The sequence below is a fragment of the Mesocricetus auratus genome, unplaced genomic scaffold (assembly GCF_017639785.1).
Source record: "Mesocricetus auratus isolate SY011 unplaced genomic scaffold, BCM_Maur_2.0 Super-Scaffold_6730, whole genome shotgun sequence".
Taxonomy (NCBI): domain Eukaryota; kingdom Metazoa; phylum Chordata; class Mammalia; order Rodentia; family Cricetidae; genus Mesocricetus; species Mesocricetus auratus.
This window is the reverse complement of record NW_024429184.1, coordinates 3,165,828-3,179,331: the sequence shown is the minus strand read 5'-3', so window position 1 is coordinate 3,179,331 and position 13,504 is coordinate 3,165,828. Positions and strand designations below refer to the sequence as shown.

The 13,504-nt window shown below is 52.6% G+C and overlaps 1 protein-coding gene across 5 annotated transcripts in view; it reads right to left on the bottom strand.

Moving 5' to 3' along the window:
- Positions 1–13,504, bottom strand: part of Epb41l4b (erythrocyte membrane protein band 4.1 like 4B) — a 153,079-nt gene that overhangs the window by 71,084 nt on the left and 68,491 nt on the right. For all 5 annotated transcript variants that reach the window (XM_040738111.1, XM_040738108.1, XM_040738114.1 and 2 more), the window contains exons 12-15: positions 11,423–11,532; positions 8,982–9,012; positions 5,344–5,377; positions 1,593–1,657 (exon numbers count right to left, since the gene is read on the bottom strand). In XM_040738111.1, the coding sequence (XP_040594045.1) occupies positions 1,593–1,657; positions 5,344–5,377; positions 8,982–9,012; positions 11,423–11,532 (240 nt within the window). The remainder of the gene's footprint in view (positions 1–1,592; positions 1,658–5,343; positions 5,378–8,981; positions 9,013–11,422; positions 11,533–13,504) is intronic.

The window sequence follows — 13,504 nt, the reverse complement described above, 5'->3', positions numbered from 1 at the left end:
TAAAAACTCCTGGGTGGAGCCGGGTGTTGGTGGCACACGCCTTTAATCCCAGCACTCGGGAGGCAGAGGCAGGCGGATCTCTGTGAGTTCGAGGCCAGGCTGGACCGACAGCCTCCAAAACAGAGAAACCCTGTCTCGTAAAACCAACAAAAAAACTCCTGGGTGGTTGCCGGCCAACTTTGATGCTGATAAAAGCTGGGTTTCTGGCCAGGTCACGGTTTTTTGAAGGGGTGGTCCACAGTAAATCCTGACAGTCCAAGGGAAGCTAGCTGAGGGGGGAGAGCCTCCTTAAACCACATGCGCACGGTGATGGCTTTGGATGGCATCTGCCCCAATGTGGACCAGTGAGCTCTCCTCAGGATGCAACCCTAGAGAGCACTGGGTGCCACCTGGGTTCAGCTACGGATCTGGGACGCAGCTGGCCCATGGTTCTCAGGGGACACTAAAGCCTGGCACCAGCAGGGTCACCTCAGAGGGAAAGTGTTGCCTTTGGGTGAAGACGAGGCTAGGGCATGTATGCTACGGAGGGAAAACATTCTGACAAAACAGGCAATCCTAGATACGACGTCTGCTTAAACCACTGTTCACAGGACAGTGGCCCTTCTAAGCCTCAGCTACGTGTCACGTCTGAAAAATAAGCTACATTTGAACCATGTGAAGATTTAGCATTATCATCCCACTGACCCGGCTTGCCCTAAAATGCTACATGAATATCAAAGTGTTAACAGCGTTAGGCTGCATTGCTATGTTACAAGGGCCCTGACAAATGTTTACCTAATTTGCTCAAGGCACATTTGTTCCTACCATTCGATTCTCCCAGCTCCTTCAAGGAGCAAGGCCCACAACTCCCCCTTGGTCAACCTGAATTCACCAACCCTGCTTCTGAAATAGCTGGACACATAAATGCCAATTAAGACTCACCAAAAAGGCAAATCTTAAGGACATGCCTGCCCCCCCCAGGGGTCACCTGACTCCAAATAGCACGTCAGGTGCCAGGTCAGGGGACACTGAGGGCCTTCTGGCCGAACCCCACTTTTTTGTAAAGTACATTTCACTGGCATACGGTCACGTGTTCCTATACAAGTCCTCACCGCCTGCTGCTGTCTTCAGACAATGACCACAGGCTGAAAATTCAGACTCTCCTTTGCTGAAAAAGTTTAATAAGCCCCAAGTAGGAGAAAAAAAGGCCCACTGCCACCAAAGCAAGCAGTGCCTTCATTCCTAAGGGGGTTAAAAACCCTTTTTTAGAAAGGACCGCAGTTTCCACGCTTTAATCACACTCCAAGAAAATAAATTCTCAGAATAAGAAAATGTTAACTTGCGAATCGTAAGCACTGTCTCTGGTACAAAAACCAAAATAAAATATTTTAAGGTTAGGAGAAAAGTTTATTATTCTTTTTAAAGTCTGTTATTTCACAGAGACTGGCGGTCACTTGCTTCCTTTGCTTTGGAAAGCATTGGTTTCTGCCTTGGTCATACCAGCCCAAGGGGAGTTGTTCCTGCTGCAGTCTAGAGTGGGGGCGGGCGTGGGGGGACTTGCAAGGGGACAGGATACCCTCCTGAAACAGTGCTCCACACGCTCACAAACTCACCTGACGTTTGGAGAGTGAGGGCGCCACCGGGGCTGGCTGGGGTGAACGTTAGGATGGTTCTGAGGCTGCGAAGGGAACACCAGACTTGGTTACTCAGTGACCTTCGGATTTCAATGGCTGCCGTGTCACTGGCCTGCTCTTAACAACGGCCCCCACCTGGGGAGGGGAGGGGGCTGTGAATAGGAGAGCTGTGGAACGGAGCCCTGGTGTGTGTGTGTTGGGGGGGGGGGAAGGGACGTCTGGGCATTTCCCAGGGCGATCTTGTTTCTCCCACTAACAAAGGCTGGGAGTTGGGGTGGGGGCTGGAGCCCAGCGTCTGGCTCACCAAATAGCATCCCCAGAGAAGAGGCTGGGAGGCAAGGGGACTCATCTGACTCCCAAGGAGGCTACCCAGCATGCCCTGGTCAGACAACACCTCTCTCCCAAGGAAGCATGAGTCAGGAAGAACGGGGCAGGTGGCTTCGCTCTTCGGAAGCCCCCTATGCTGGTTTTAACATGACAGTAACAGCTGAGTTAGGCTGGCACACAGACAAGGGCAGGGTAATGAAAGCGCCCGGCGGGTGTATAAATGGCAGCATCCCCGGGAAGACCGTTTGTTTCCACGAGGCTGAGGCTGGTGGACTGAAGGAAGGAGGGTGGGAAGCTGTTCATAGGAAGAGAGGAGCCGGTTGTGGTGGCGCATGCTGGCAGAATTTGCTGAAGGAGGCAGAGGCAGGAGGATCAAGGGCTCCAGGTCAGCCTGGGCTACACATTTTTGGGGCTGGGGCATGGCTAAGAGTACTGGCTGCTCTTCAGAGGACCCCGGTTCAATTCCCAGCCCCCACATAGCAGCTTACAGCTGTCTGTAATGCCAGTTCCATAAATCCAAAAAGGAAGGGAGGAAGGGAGGGAGGGAGGGAGGGAGGGAGGGAGGGAAGGAAGGAAGGAAGGAAGGAAGGAAGGAAGGAAGGAAGGAAGGAAGGAAGGAAGGAAGGAAGGAAGGAAGACCATGTGAAGCCAGGATGGGCCTGGCAGGGTAGTCAGCTGCTATCCCACTTCTCACCTGCAGAGGGCAGCAGCCCCGGACGCTGCCAGAAGCCACTTCTCCAGGCTAAACTGGCTATGGGGCAAGTTTGACCCCTCCCCTCGACCACCCCTGACCTGAAAGTCACTGCAATCGCACCACCATTAATCTTTTAATTATTCCTTCCCTTCCTCCTCTTTACCCCTGCTGTCGTGGCTAATAAAGCAGTGGCCTGCTTTCTGTTACAGAAATTCTCAACAATTCCCTGCTCATCCAATTTCCCTGGCCCAGAGATGCTCTCCTGCTGCCTATTCTGTATTCCAGTAGCCTTTCTTTCATCCTTCAAAGCGCCTGTCAGCCAGCCGAGGCTGCACCCAGAGGACATGGTGTGGGGAGCAGAATCTGTAGGGGTTAGGATCGGAGCACTGGCGTGGTGCCATCTCCTCCCTCGGCCTGGTCTCTTTTAGAGGATACTGAAGCCCACGGGGTTCAGGTGATTTTCCCCAAAGCCCGTCACTCCCAGGCTCCCTGCACTGAGTCTCCAACAAAGAAGAAAGATTACCCTTCAAACGGACCCTCTAGTCTTTTTCTGTTTTTTAAAATATACCCAGATTCACCAAAGAGGTAGAGACCTCGTCCACAGACTTGAAAAAAACAGGGGGAGATTCCATAACCTTCCTTGGTATATCCCCTCTGGTAACTAATTCACGCTCTACAGTCTCAAGTACGTGAGCTCAGGCGCTCCGTCAACAATGAGGGATGTATGAGTACCTCTTTGCTTGTCACAATAATGGGGGGGGTGACACACAAATTTACTGGAATTCCAGGGACAATGGAGAACCGTGCCACCTCAAATGACAAGTGTCCTCACTGAGAACATGGCCACCCATCCTCTGCAGCTGGCTGACTCTGCAGGAGGAGCTAACGCTGCCAGGCCACCTTCCCGGCAGTCCTGCACGACACCGTGATGCCATCGGGCCACTCACAAGGGCCACTTTATATCCAAACGTGGATGGGGCAATCCACAGGGCCACTAAGACTGGTCAAGTACAAGGGGCTCCCAGTGACAACGTGGAGAGAGACCCACGTCTGGGGTGCGGGCAGGTTCTGCTCTGAACAGACACAGCCCGGGCTCTGGGGAGGCAGAGGAGGGCAAGGGACACGGTGGGCGGGTGGGTGGGGGACTTCTCGTCCTTTGTTTTCGTTCTCTCTCCTCCAGGCCCTGGTTGCCCGGCAGCAGATTTCCCCCTCCCTCCCTACAACAATCCAGTTGCACCTGACATCCCTGAACAACAACAACCAGAAAAAGAGCCGTTTGTGAATAAGAAGCCCGAGACTGTAAGGAAGATGACAGGGGAAATGATTTTCCTTCCAGCAGGCTCTAAGTCCCTTCAACAACTCCCAAAGTCCCTCTTCCTCACTCTGCATGCTAGAAGTGTGACTTCATGCGCGCGTTCAGAAGCCATCTGGGAACCTCCTTGAGGGTAACAGACCCCCCCGGCATCTTGGTCAACCACAGAAGTGAGAGACCAGGGAAGGGGACAGTTAGAACAAAGCTTCAGATGGAAATCGTCTGTGGAATGGCATTGTCACTCGTGACACCCATAGCCAGACATCAGGGGACGGACACCGGGAGGACAGTGAGCTTCAGGCGCTTGCCCGGGACACGGTTGGTCAACAACGCGATGCTATGGGGGGGGTGACTGGGTCTTTGGGGGTCTTCAGAGGGACCCTGGTTCAGTCTCCTGTGAAAAGCGGCATGCTCCTCCCCCCCTTCCCTGGTCCCCAACTCACCATGTAATCTCCTCCTCCACACATACTCCCCTGCACTTACACCTCAAACCCCTCAACCAGAGCTGACTGGAGGCCAGTACTATACTTTTGAACTCTCAAAGTCATTAAGTGACCTTGTTTTACTTTATAAGGTGCACAGGGATGGGTACTCAGTCATAGCAACGGGGGCGGGGGCCGGAAGACTATCCTAGGGTTCCAAGTTAGAAGTCAGCAGACGTGGGGCGCTCTGCCTCCAAGCTGGGATTAAAGGTGTGCACCACCACACCCAGCAGATTCTGTTTGTTTTGCTTTGTTTTTTGTTGGCTTTTCTCTGGGGTGACGCCCTGGGCCTCGCTTCCCAGGCAGCCACTTGTTTCTGCTCGAAGGCAGAGGCAGGTGGATGGATCTCAGTGAGTTAAAGACTGGGGCCCACTGCTCTACACCAGTGAGTTCCAGGACAGCCAGAGCCAGACCCTGTCTCAAAAGAAGGCAAACAACAAACAAAATGTCCTTCCTGCAAGTCTCCTTGGTCCTCTGGCACCCCAGCAGGCACAGCCAAGCCCAAGAAGACCGACAAAGAAGAGGAGGAACCTGCCATCCGGATGCCTGTCTCAAGGGCCTGTGTTCACCAGGCCCACACGAGCATTTGCGTTCACCAGACCCACGGCACCATGCTTTCAGAAAAGCCCGCGCGTGAGTGGCACTGAGAGTCTGTGCCTGACCAACAGAAACATCGCTACATGTCCCTGGCACTTGCAGGTTAACAAGGTTAAAAATGGGCACTTCATATGACTAAGAGAGAACAGAGGTCAGGGTGGGAGGATTTGTCCTTCAGATTTTTCTGGAAGACAATAAGAGGAACGAACAAAAACAAAACAAAACAAAAACAAAAACCAACAAGTGCATGTCACTACATACTGTTCATCGCACAAAATTCAGAAACTTTAAAGAAACGTCTCGAACACAGCATCTCACCTGGTAATTATGGACGTCGGGATTTGTTTTAGAGCTAAAAGGAAGAAGAGAAAACATCATTTTACCAGTTGTTAGGAGGCATGATGGTGGACCGATTTTAACAGCCATAACCAATCCTACAAACTCCCTGCTCCATTAGGAGTGGCTGCGCATTGGTTGCTAGGGCTTCCATGAACGTATATACCCATATATATAATCGGGGAAACCACAAGCCCCAGCTTTCCCCTCGCCAGTTAAGTGAAGCTGTGACATGGTTGGGTTGCCTTTCAGGAGTGCAAACAAGCACCTTGGGTTCCCATTGCCACACGCCGTGCCCTCCCCGGCATTGTCCCGTAGGCTATACATCTCTAGTGATGGCACAGAGCTTCTTGCTGCTGGAGGGAGAGGTAGCAGCTTCTTCGAGACACCTACCGCGGTGCCCGTGGTAGGAATCGCACGAGTCCCCGGCACATGATGACACTCACTGCTGCTGATCTGGACATGGCGGTGAGTGTTCATTCAAGTCAAGCCTCTGCCCTGCTACTAACCTACACAGCAGGGTGACAAAGCCCGTGATGTTTCCTACCACCTGAATCCACCTCAATTCACAGGCAAAGGAACGGTTGCTTCAGACAGAGTTAGGAGTCTTAAGACTCACTGGCCAGTCAATGGCTGAGCCAGGGTTGACTCAACATCTGCTCAGACCCCAAACCTATTTTCTTTCCACCAAATCTAGCTGGCTCTCAGAGGGTCTCTGTGGAAAAGTTCAGAGCTCAAGTGCCATCTAATTGGATTAGAATCTTAGTGAGAGCTAGCTTGGCAAATGTATACACACATACGCACACATAAATATGTGTGGAACATACGTATGTATGTACATATATATATAATGTATGTACATATGTATGCACATACACACATGCATACAGAGAGGGGGGAAGAGGGAGGGAGGGAGGGAGGGAGGGAGAGAGAGAGAGAGAGAGAGAGAGAGAGAGAGAGAGAGAGAGAGAGAGAGGACAGAGAGAAAACGTTTGCTGTATAAGACGCAAGCTCAGTGCCTGCCAGAAACCTCACAACCCCAGAACAATCACTGGGCAGTCACTGTTGCTAGGGTGCCTGGAATCAAGGTTTATTGCCACTCTAACAAGGGGAGGGGGGCATCTTTGTTCTGAGTCTTACACTGGGGTTGCATTTAGTCAGAGAGGACTGGTTGTGAAACCAGGCTCTGAGCCAGACCACTTAGGCTGAATCTCAGCAGGTGGGTAAAGTGTTCCACAAGGTGCTGGTTTTTCCAGAAGTACCTCTGCGGTACCCAGCTAAACTCCATCCATGGTCTCTCACCCTGGATCCCACGGGCTGGGAAGAGCAATTGAACAGCTGCGAACAGCGGTTATTAGCTCATTTTGTTCCTAAAAGGTATATTTACTGACACTTTTTTTTTGGTGTGTGTGTGTATGGCGATTTTTTTTTAATGTTTGTTTTCATTCCCGATATATAATCTCCCCTACACTCTAAGAGGGAAATGCCACTTTATCAGGGAAATACAAACAAACAAAACAATCATCTCCCAAGAAAGCAAGGAATACTGTAGCTTACCACCCCCCAAGCTGAAAAGACCTCCAGTTTTCAGCCCCACTACCTGCTGAGACCCTGACTGCCAGAGACCCCCCCCCAAGACAGAGTGCACACCTGCAGACCTACAACTACCCAACCCGGGAACACTGTGCATACCCCGTACTCCCCGACCACAGGAGGCAATGGGTAGCAGTTCAAGAGGGTCCTCCCTCCCTTCCCTAGACGCAGAAGGCAGATAGCATGACCAGACCAGCATGTCCTTGCAAACACACCCTGGAACCTGGGGCTATGCTGAATCTGCTCTCCAGAACCCAAGCTTTCTTGAAAGGATCTCAGTGCTTCCTGAAGTGGGGAGGAAGCCAGAAAACAGGTGGGCCTTGGCCCTTCCCTATCCGCAAGTAGCTCTCTGGTTTCTGCCTGTTTTGTCTGCTTTTAAGTCAGGCTTCTTGGGGATGGAAGGAGAACGTGTAAAAAAAGAATCACAAGCTATCTGGGGAGAACACTGAGACCTAGTCCAAGCTCCTTGCCTGTAAACGAGAGAGACAGAGAGAGAGAGAGAGAGAGAGAGAGAGAGAGAGAGAGAGAGAGAGAGAGAGAGAGAGAGAGAGAGAGAGAGAGAGAGAGAGAGAGAGAGAGAGAGAGAGAGAGAGAGAGAGAGAGAGAGAGAAGGAAGCATAGGAAAGTAGAAAGCAGAAGGTAAAGTCTGCAGGAGGCATTTGAAAAAAAGCTGTTACGGAGAGGGCTCCTGAGGCTGGAGCTTGGATGCCAGCCGGGGCATCTGATCTCACAAAGCGCGGCGGCCCATCTGTATCCATCTCAATGGCCGCCACCGCCTTTGCCCCATCAGCCTTGAGGCCTCAGCCTGCAGTTTAGAACCAACGGCCTATCTAAACTCCCACGACAGTGGATCCTAGCGCGCCATGCTTGCTGAGGAAGAGCGGTGGCTTCAGATCCAAGAGGGAGAAGGTCAGAGAGCAGGCAGGGCAGTGATCTCACCCGGAGGCCACGCTAACCTGACCAGGGAGGCTTTGAAGAACGAACCCCCAAGTCCCTACACGTGTACAAGTAATCATGTGGCCCGGGGCTGTCCTGCCCAAAGGGGATGACGTCTCCACAGCTCATCAGGTAGTTCCAGACACAGGCAGGGTCAAGCTAGGGAAGAGGCAGCTAGCTCGCCCCATGGGCCGACCGCGGCCGAACGGTACTTCACGGATAAAGTTTTATTAAACCGCGGCCACGCTCATTCCCTTGCATATTGTCCACAGCTGCTTCAGGGCTGCTATGGGCAGCGCCGGCTAGCTCTGAAGGAGATGTCACAGCCCAGAACTCAAAATATTTCCTGTGTGTCCCCTGACGAGACGCTTGCAAAGCCCCCCACAGGAGATTCTCGGTCTGGTGGTACACATTACTTTCCTGCGGGAACTCCCGGGGCGGCTTATTCATCTGCTTGCTTTCGTTACCGTTGTACGTCTGTGTGCGCGGTGCGTGGGCATGGCATGGTGCGTGTGTGCGGGTCGGGTCAGGGGACAGCGCTGCGGAGTGGGTTCTCTCTTTCCACCTTTCCACGGGCTCGCACGCGGATTTCCAGGCATGCGCAGCAGGCACCTTTGCCCACTGGGCCACCTCTCCACCTTCCAGAGCCCCGTTTAACGCCTCCCAGCACCCGTGTCTGTCACTGGACCAGAGCAGCACCTGTAGCTGCTGCTGCGGAGCCTTTCCGCTCAGCAGCAGCGGGGGCCCTCGGTCCCCTCCCTGGCCCGCTGCACCTGCCTGCTTGCACGTGTGCGGCCGCCACCTCGCCATTGCGACAACAAACAGAGCAACTATGCCACTCAAACAGAATAGCTGTCTTGCAACAAGAAAGTCCTGGAACATTCTGTCATATGCTTTTTTTTTTTTTTTTGAAAGCTGGGAGGATGGTACAGGCAGGCAGCAGAAAAAGGGGGGAGGAAAAAAAAGTTATCGACGCCAGTCACTCGGATTCAATTGTATTAAGGAGAAATCAACACGGCAAGCACACGTGTAATTAGAGGGGAGAGCTGTGCTGAGGAGTCGGGGGCGGGGGAGGGGTGAGTGGTACTTACCAGAGCTGAGCAGCAATCACCGGGTTGCTTGCTGTAAGGAAAGGGAGGGAAAGTTATGCAGAACTTTAAAACATTCACTGCACGACGACAGACCGAGAGTGAGTGGACAGAGCTCTCTGTCAGACCACGGTCCTCACCGCAAACCAGGCAGCCTGAACTCTACCTACCACCGAGGATTTGAGCAGCCCCTCCCTAAGTTCTCTAGGCAACTCTAGAGCAGGCTCCCAGGGCTGGGTGTGCCCGTGTGCCGACAAAGCACCAGGAGACAACCGCAGGACGGTGCTTGCTCCTGGGGAGCTGGTGGCGATGGGTGGGGACGGGAAAAGCAATATAACATGATGGAGGATGAAATGCCAGCAGGCATCTCTGAAAGAACTTGGGGCAGGTACTTTTGACGGGCAGAGGCAGAGCCTGAATAAGAGGCTTGCCCTCATTCAACCATACTTCCTTCCTTTATGTGTGATGCTGGGAATTGGAACCCACAGCCTTGCTACCCCTGAGATAATGTATTCCCCAACTTGCCCCCCTCCCCCTACTGTTCTTTTGAGTGGGGGGGGGCAGGGTGTTATATTGCTCCGGCCGGCCTCAAATTCAATGCGGCTGAGGACCACACTGAACCTCTGACCTTCCGGCCTCTACCTCCCCTGTGCTGAGATTATTGGTTTATAGAACTGAGAGATCAAATCCGGGGTGTTTCAATGGAGCTAGGCAGGCACTCTCCCAACCAGGCAATACCCAGGGACCCTTACTTCCTCTCAAGAAGGGCACAACATGGGAAATCGCTCAGAGCTTCACAAAGATCCTAGAGGCCCCTAGCTGGAAAGCACGTCAGTAAAATAAATGGAGAAAAGGGTCCTCAGAGGCAGAGGTCTGAAGCAGCAGGGTCTGGCCAAGTGCTCCACTTCTAGGTCAGCTACAAGGGACTGATGGGCATTTCCTCTCTTCGTGCTAGCGTGCCCTTTGTGGGGGGCTGCGCGCTTACAACTGCATCAAAACAGCGCTTTGTCTTTAGAAAGCTGCTCCCCAGACTGGTCTGCTTTGGACACCTGTGACTCAATGGACAACATACACCCCACCCACCCCGTCACACCCAAGCATGGCTCAGTTAGTGGGGACAATGGTCCTGCATGAGTCTCTTGAACACGTCCCTGGCCTTTCTTTATGTTTGTGGCTTTTCCTTTGCTGTTTATTCATTAACACTTCTCACTTATTTCATACCCCATCCGTAGCTCTCCCTCCCCCGCCTCCTCCCATCCCCCCTGTTTGTACTTTTTGTTTGTTTGTTTGTCGGTCTGGTTTTTTTAGAGACAGGGTTTTCTCTGCATAGCAGCCCCGGCTGTCCTGGAACTCGTTCTTGTAGACTGAACTCACAGAGATCCGCCTGCCTCTGCCTCCCGAGGGCTGGGGTTAAAGGTGTGTGCGCCACCACAGCCTGGCTCCCTGGTCTTTATTAAAAGTTAAGGCTGTATTTTGGGGGCTCTTGATTTTTTTTTCTTTCTCCACTAAAGCAGCTGAAAACCTGCTGACTGTGCTGTTGACTCGCAACACAGGAAACCGGCAGAGGGAGGCAAAGCTTGGAGGTTCTAGAAGGCAAGGGCACGTGAGTGGAGTTCCACAGAGGCCCCGTTAAGCCCCAGGCGGCGGTGCAAGGAAAAAGTACAGAACAGTCCTAACAGGCTTAGGAAGGTGGCAGTGCTGGGTGCCACGGCCGCCCTGCTGTTAAAAAAAAAAAAAGGGACAAACGATTTAGTGCTAACTGGAGTGTGCTGGCTAGAGGACCAACCGGTGCAGAGAAATTAGCTACATGGAGCTTCTGAAACCTAACTGAAACAGAATTGAGCCCGGGGGCGGGGCGGGGTGGGTGGGGGGAGGGGCGGGGCTGGGGGCGGGGCGGGGCCTCATGCTCTGCCTGGCACATAGTGGTCTCAGGCCTCACGCGGATGGGAGTCAGTAAGAAACACGAGGTTCTGGGGAAATTCTGAGCAGGAGGGTAGCAGCACAGCAGGGTGCAGCTGTATTCAGGGGTGGCCGTGTCTGGACTGACCACGGGGGGGGGCGGGGGCACCTGAACTATGTGCCCGCAGGTTCTGCACCCACTCTTCCGTGGTCACAATTCTGGTGAGCCTGTGCCTGATGTCCCCACCAGGGAGGGCAAGGGAGCGGAGGCAATGGATGCAGGACCTTCTACGGGCACACGTGACACAGTCGGGGGTCCAAGCCTAAAAGGAGTGGAGAGGCACATTCGAAGGAAGACGGACAAGAGAGGCAGGCAGAGGAGCACACTGAGTGGGAGAAAGGTTAAGACTGGAGGGCATGAGTTCCATTCTTTCCCAACAGCTTTCAAACGCCAGAGGGCGATGGCGGTAAAAGCGCCTCCCCAGCTAAGCCACCCACCAAAGCCCTCCTGAAAAATGGCAGCAAGGAAGGAACACCGAGTAAACCTTTGAAGGTGGAATGTCGCCGGGATGGGTAGCGTTTGCTCGGCTTCCTCTCGAAGGTGCTGGTCCTTCGCAATCTGGAGCCGTGTGTAGCTTGGTACTCTGTTCGCCCGCTGGGAAGGAAATATTTGGTTGCACATTAACGTCAGTAACAGCCCTCAGCATACCACAGCTATTGCAAGTGAATACTTTTATTTTCCAAGAGCTCCAGTGTGCATTTCAACTTAGCCTGAACTCTCGTGGTTTAAAGCTTGCATTTGGAAATGCAATCTCCTTCGTCAAGCCAGGCACAGGGGCAAGCATCTCTTTCTGCCAAAGGATAAAACCTGCCAAGTACCAACCACTTGGTTGTTCAAACCAAGGAGGCCTGAGTACTTGGATCAACTTAAAGAAGAAAACACTGATTAGATACAATAACCTTTCACGGAGCAACATAGAGATATTTAGCATTTCACATCTTCTCCGAGGCTGTTGTAGTGGGCCCCTACACTGAACCTTGGTTTCCCGTGCTACGTACCACAGTAACTGTTCCTGACTTCATAAGGGCTTTCCAGACTCGACCACTGTGAGGCCAGCTGCAGCTTCCAGGAGGGGAGCTGTGTTTTGCTGACCCACCCACCGCTGCTCCAGTGTCCGTTTTTGCTCTTGGCCGGTTTTTCAGATGAAAGGAGCCAAATGCTACCTGCTCCAGATGCCTCCTCCCAGGGGTGACCTCACCTCCAAACTCCCCCTCCTTCTTCATTTCTCCTTGAGGAACAAGGGTCACCAGGTCTGAGCCAATCCTTGGAGCATCCTCCCAGCAGAGGAAAGGCCTACTTATTTTGGCAATCTCCTCAACTGACCGCCCCGCCCAACTCCAAACCCACGCGGATGTGGGTCGACCGCAGCCTCTGTGAACCTCTGCCATGCTGACACGCCCATCCTTCAAGGGCCTGGTGATCTTTTTCCTCAAGGATTTGGTCCTCTTTCCCACTTCCTTAGAGCATTCAAAAATTACCTTCAGACAAAAACTACTTTTTAAACAGAAGTGCTTGCGGTGCATAAATCTGAAGTGAGCGACACGGCTGGCATTTTAAACAGAGTTCAGCGACATGCCACGTGTGGGCAGAGGTTACGAAACCAAGTGAAGTTCTCTACCGTGTACCCGAGATTCTCAGACTCAGGAGTGTATTTAAAACATGCGTTCCAGGCTGGAGAGATGGCTCTGTGTGGGCTGCTTTTCCAGGGGACCCAGGTTCAATTTCCAGCACCCACAGAGCAGCTCACAACCGTCTGTCACTCTGGTCTTAGGACATCTGACACCTTCTCTGGCCTCTTCAGACACCAGGCACTCACACGGTGCACAAGCATACATGTAGACAAAACATCCATACACCATAAATACATAAAATTGAAAAATGAAATTCACATTCCAAGGGCTGACACCCAGATGCGCACATCCGCAGACTGATTAGGAAGCTGCGTATTTTCATTTTTGTAGATGCCCCAGGAGTTTTCACGCCCTGGTCTTAAACTCAAAAGTGAAGACATGTGAGAATAAGCTATTTATTCAGGCTCTCTTCAGATTCAAATACAGACACACAGACAGATGGCAGACACACACACACACACACACACACACACACACACACACACGCTACGCTCATCCTTAATCATCACCCAGTCTCTTGCCACTGTCATGTAAAAGGAAACATTGCAATGGTGAGAAGTTTAAGAACCAGGGCCGGGAAGATGTTTAGGCAGTGAAGTCCCTGACACAGCATGAAGATCCGAGTTTAGATTCCCAGCACCGTGTCAACAGCAGGGGTGGGGGGGTGGGGGTAGGGGGGTGGGGGTGGGGGTTGTTCTGCAATCTGTAACCCTAGCACTGGGGGGTAGGGGTGGGGGTGGAGACAAGTGGAGGTCAGCGGCCTAGCTCAGTGGGTGAGCTCCAGGTTCACCAGGGAGACTCAGAGTCTCAAAAAAAAAAAAAACCGAGATGGAGAGCCTTTGAGGAAGACACGTGTCACTCTCAGGGCCTCTGTGAGATCACGCATGTGCACAAGCATGTGTGCCCACTGGAAGACATGCAAACAGCACCGCACA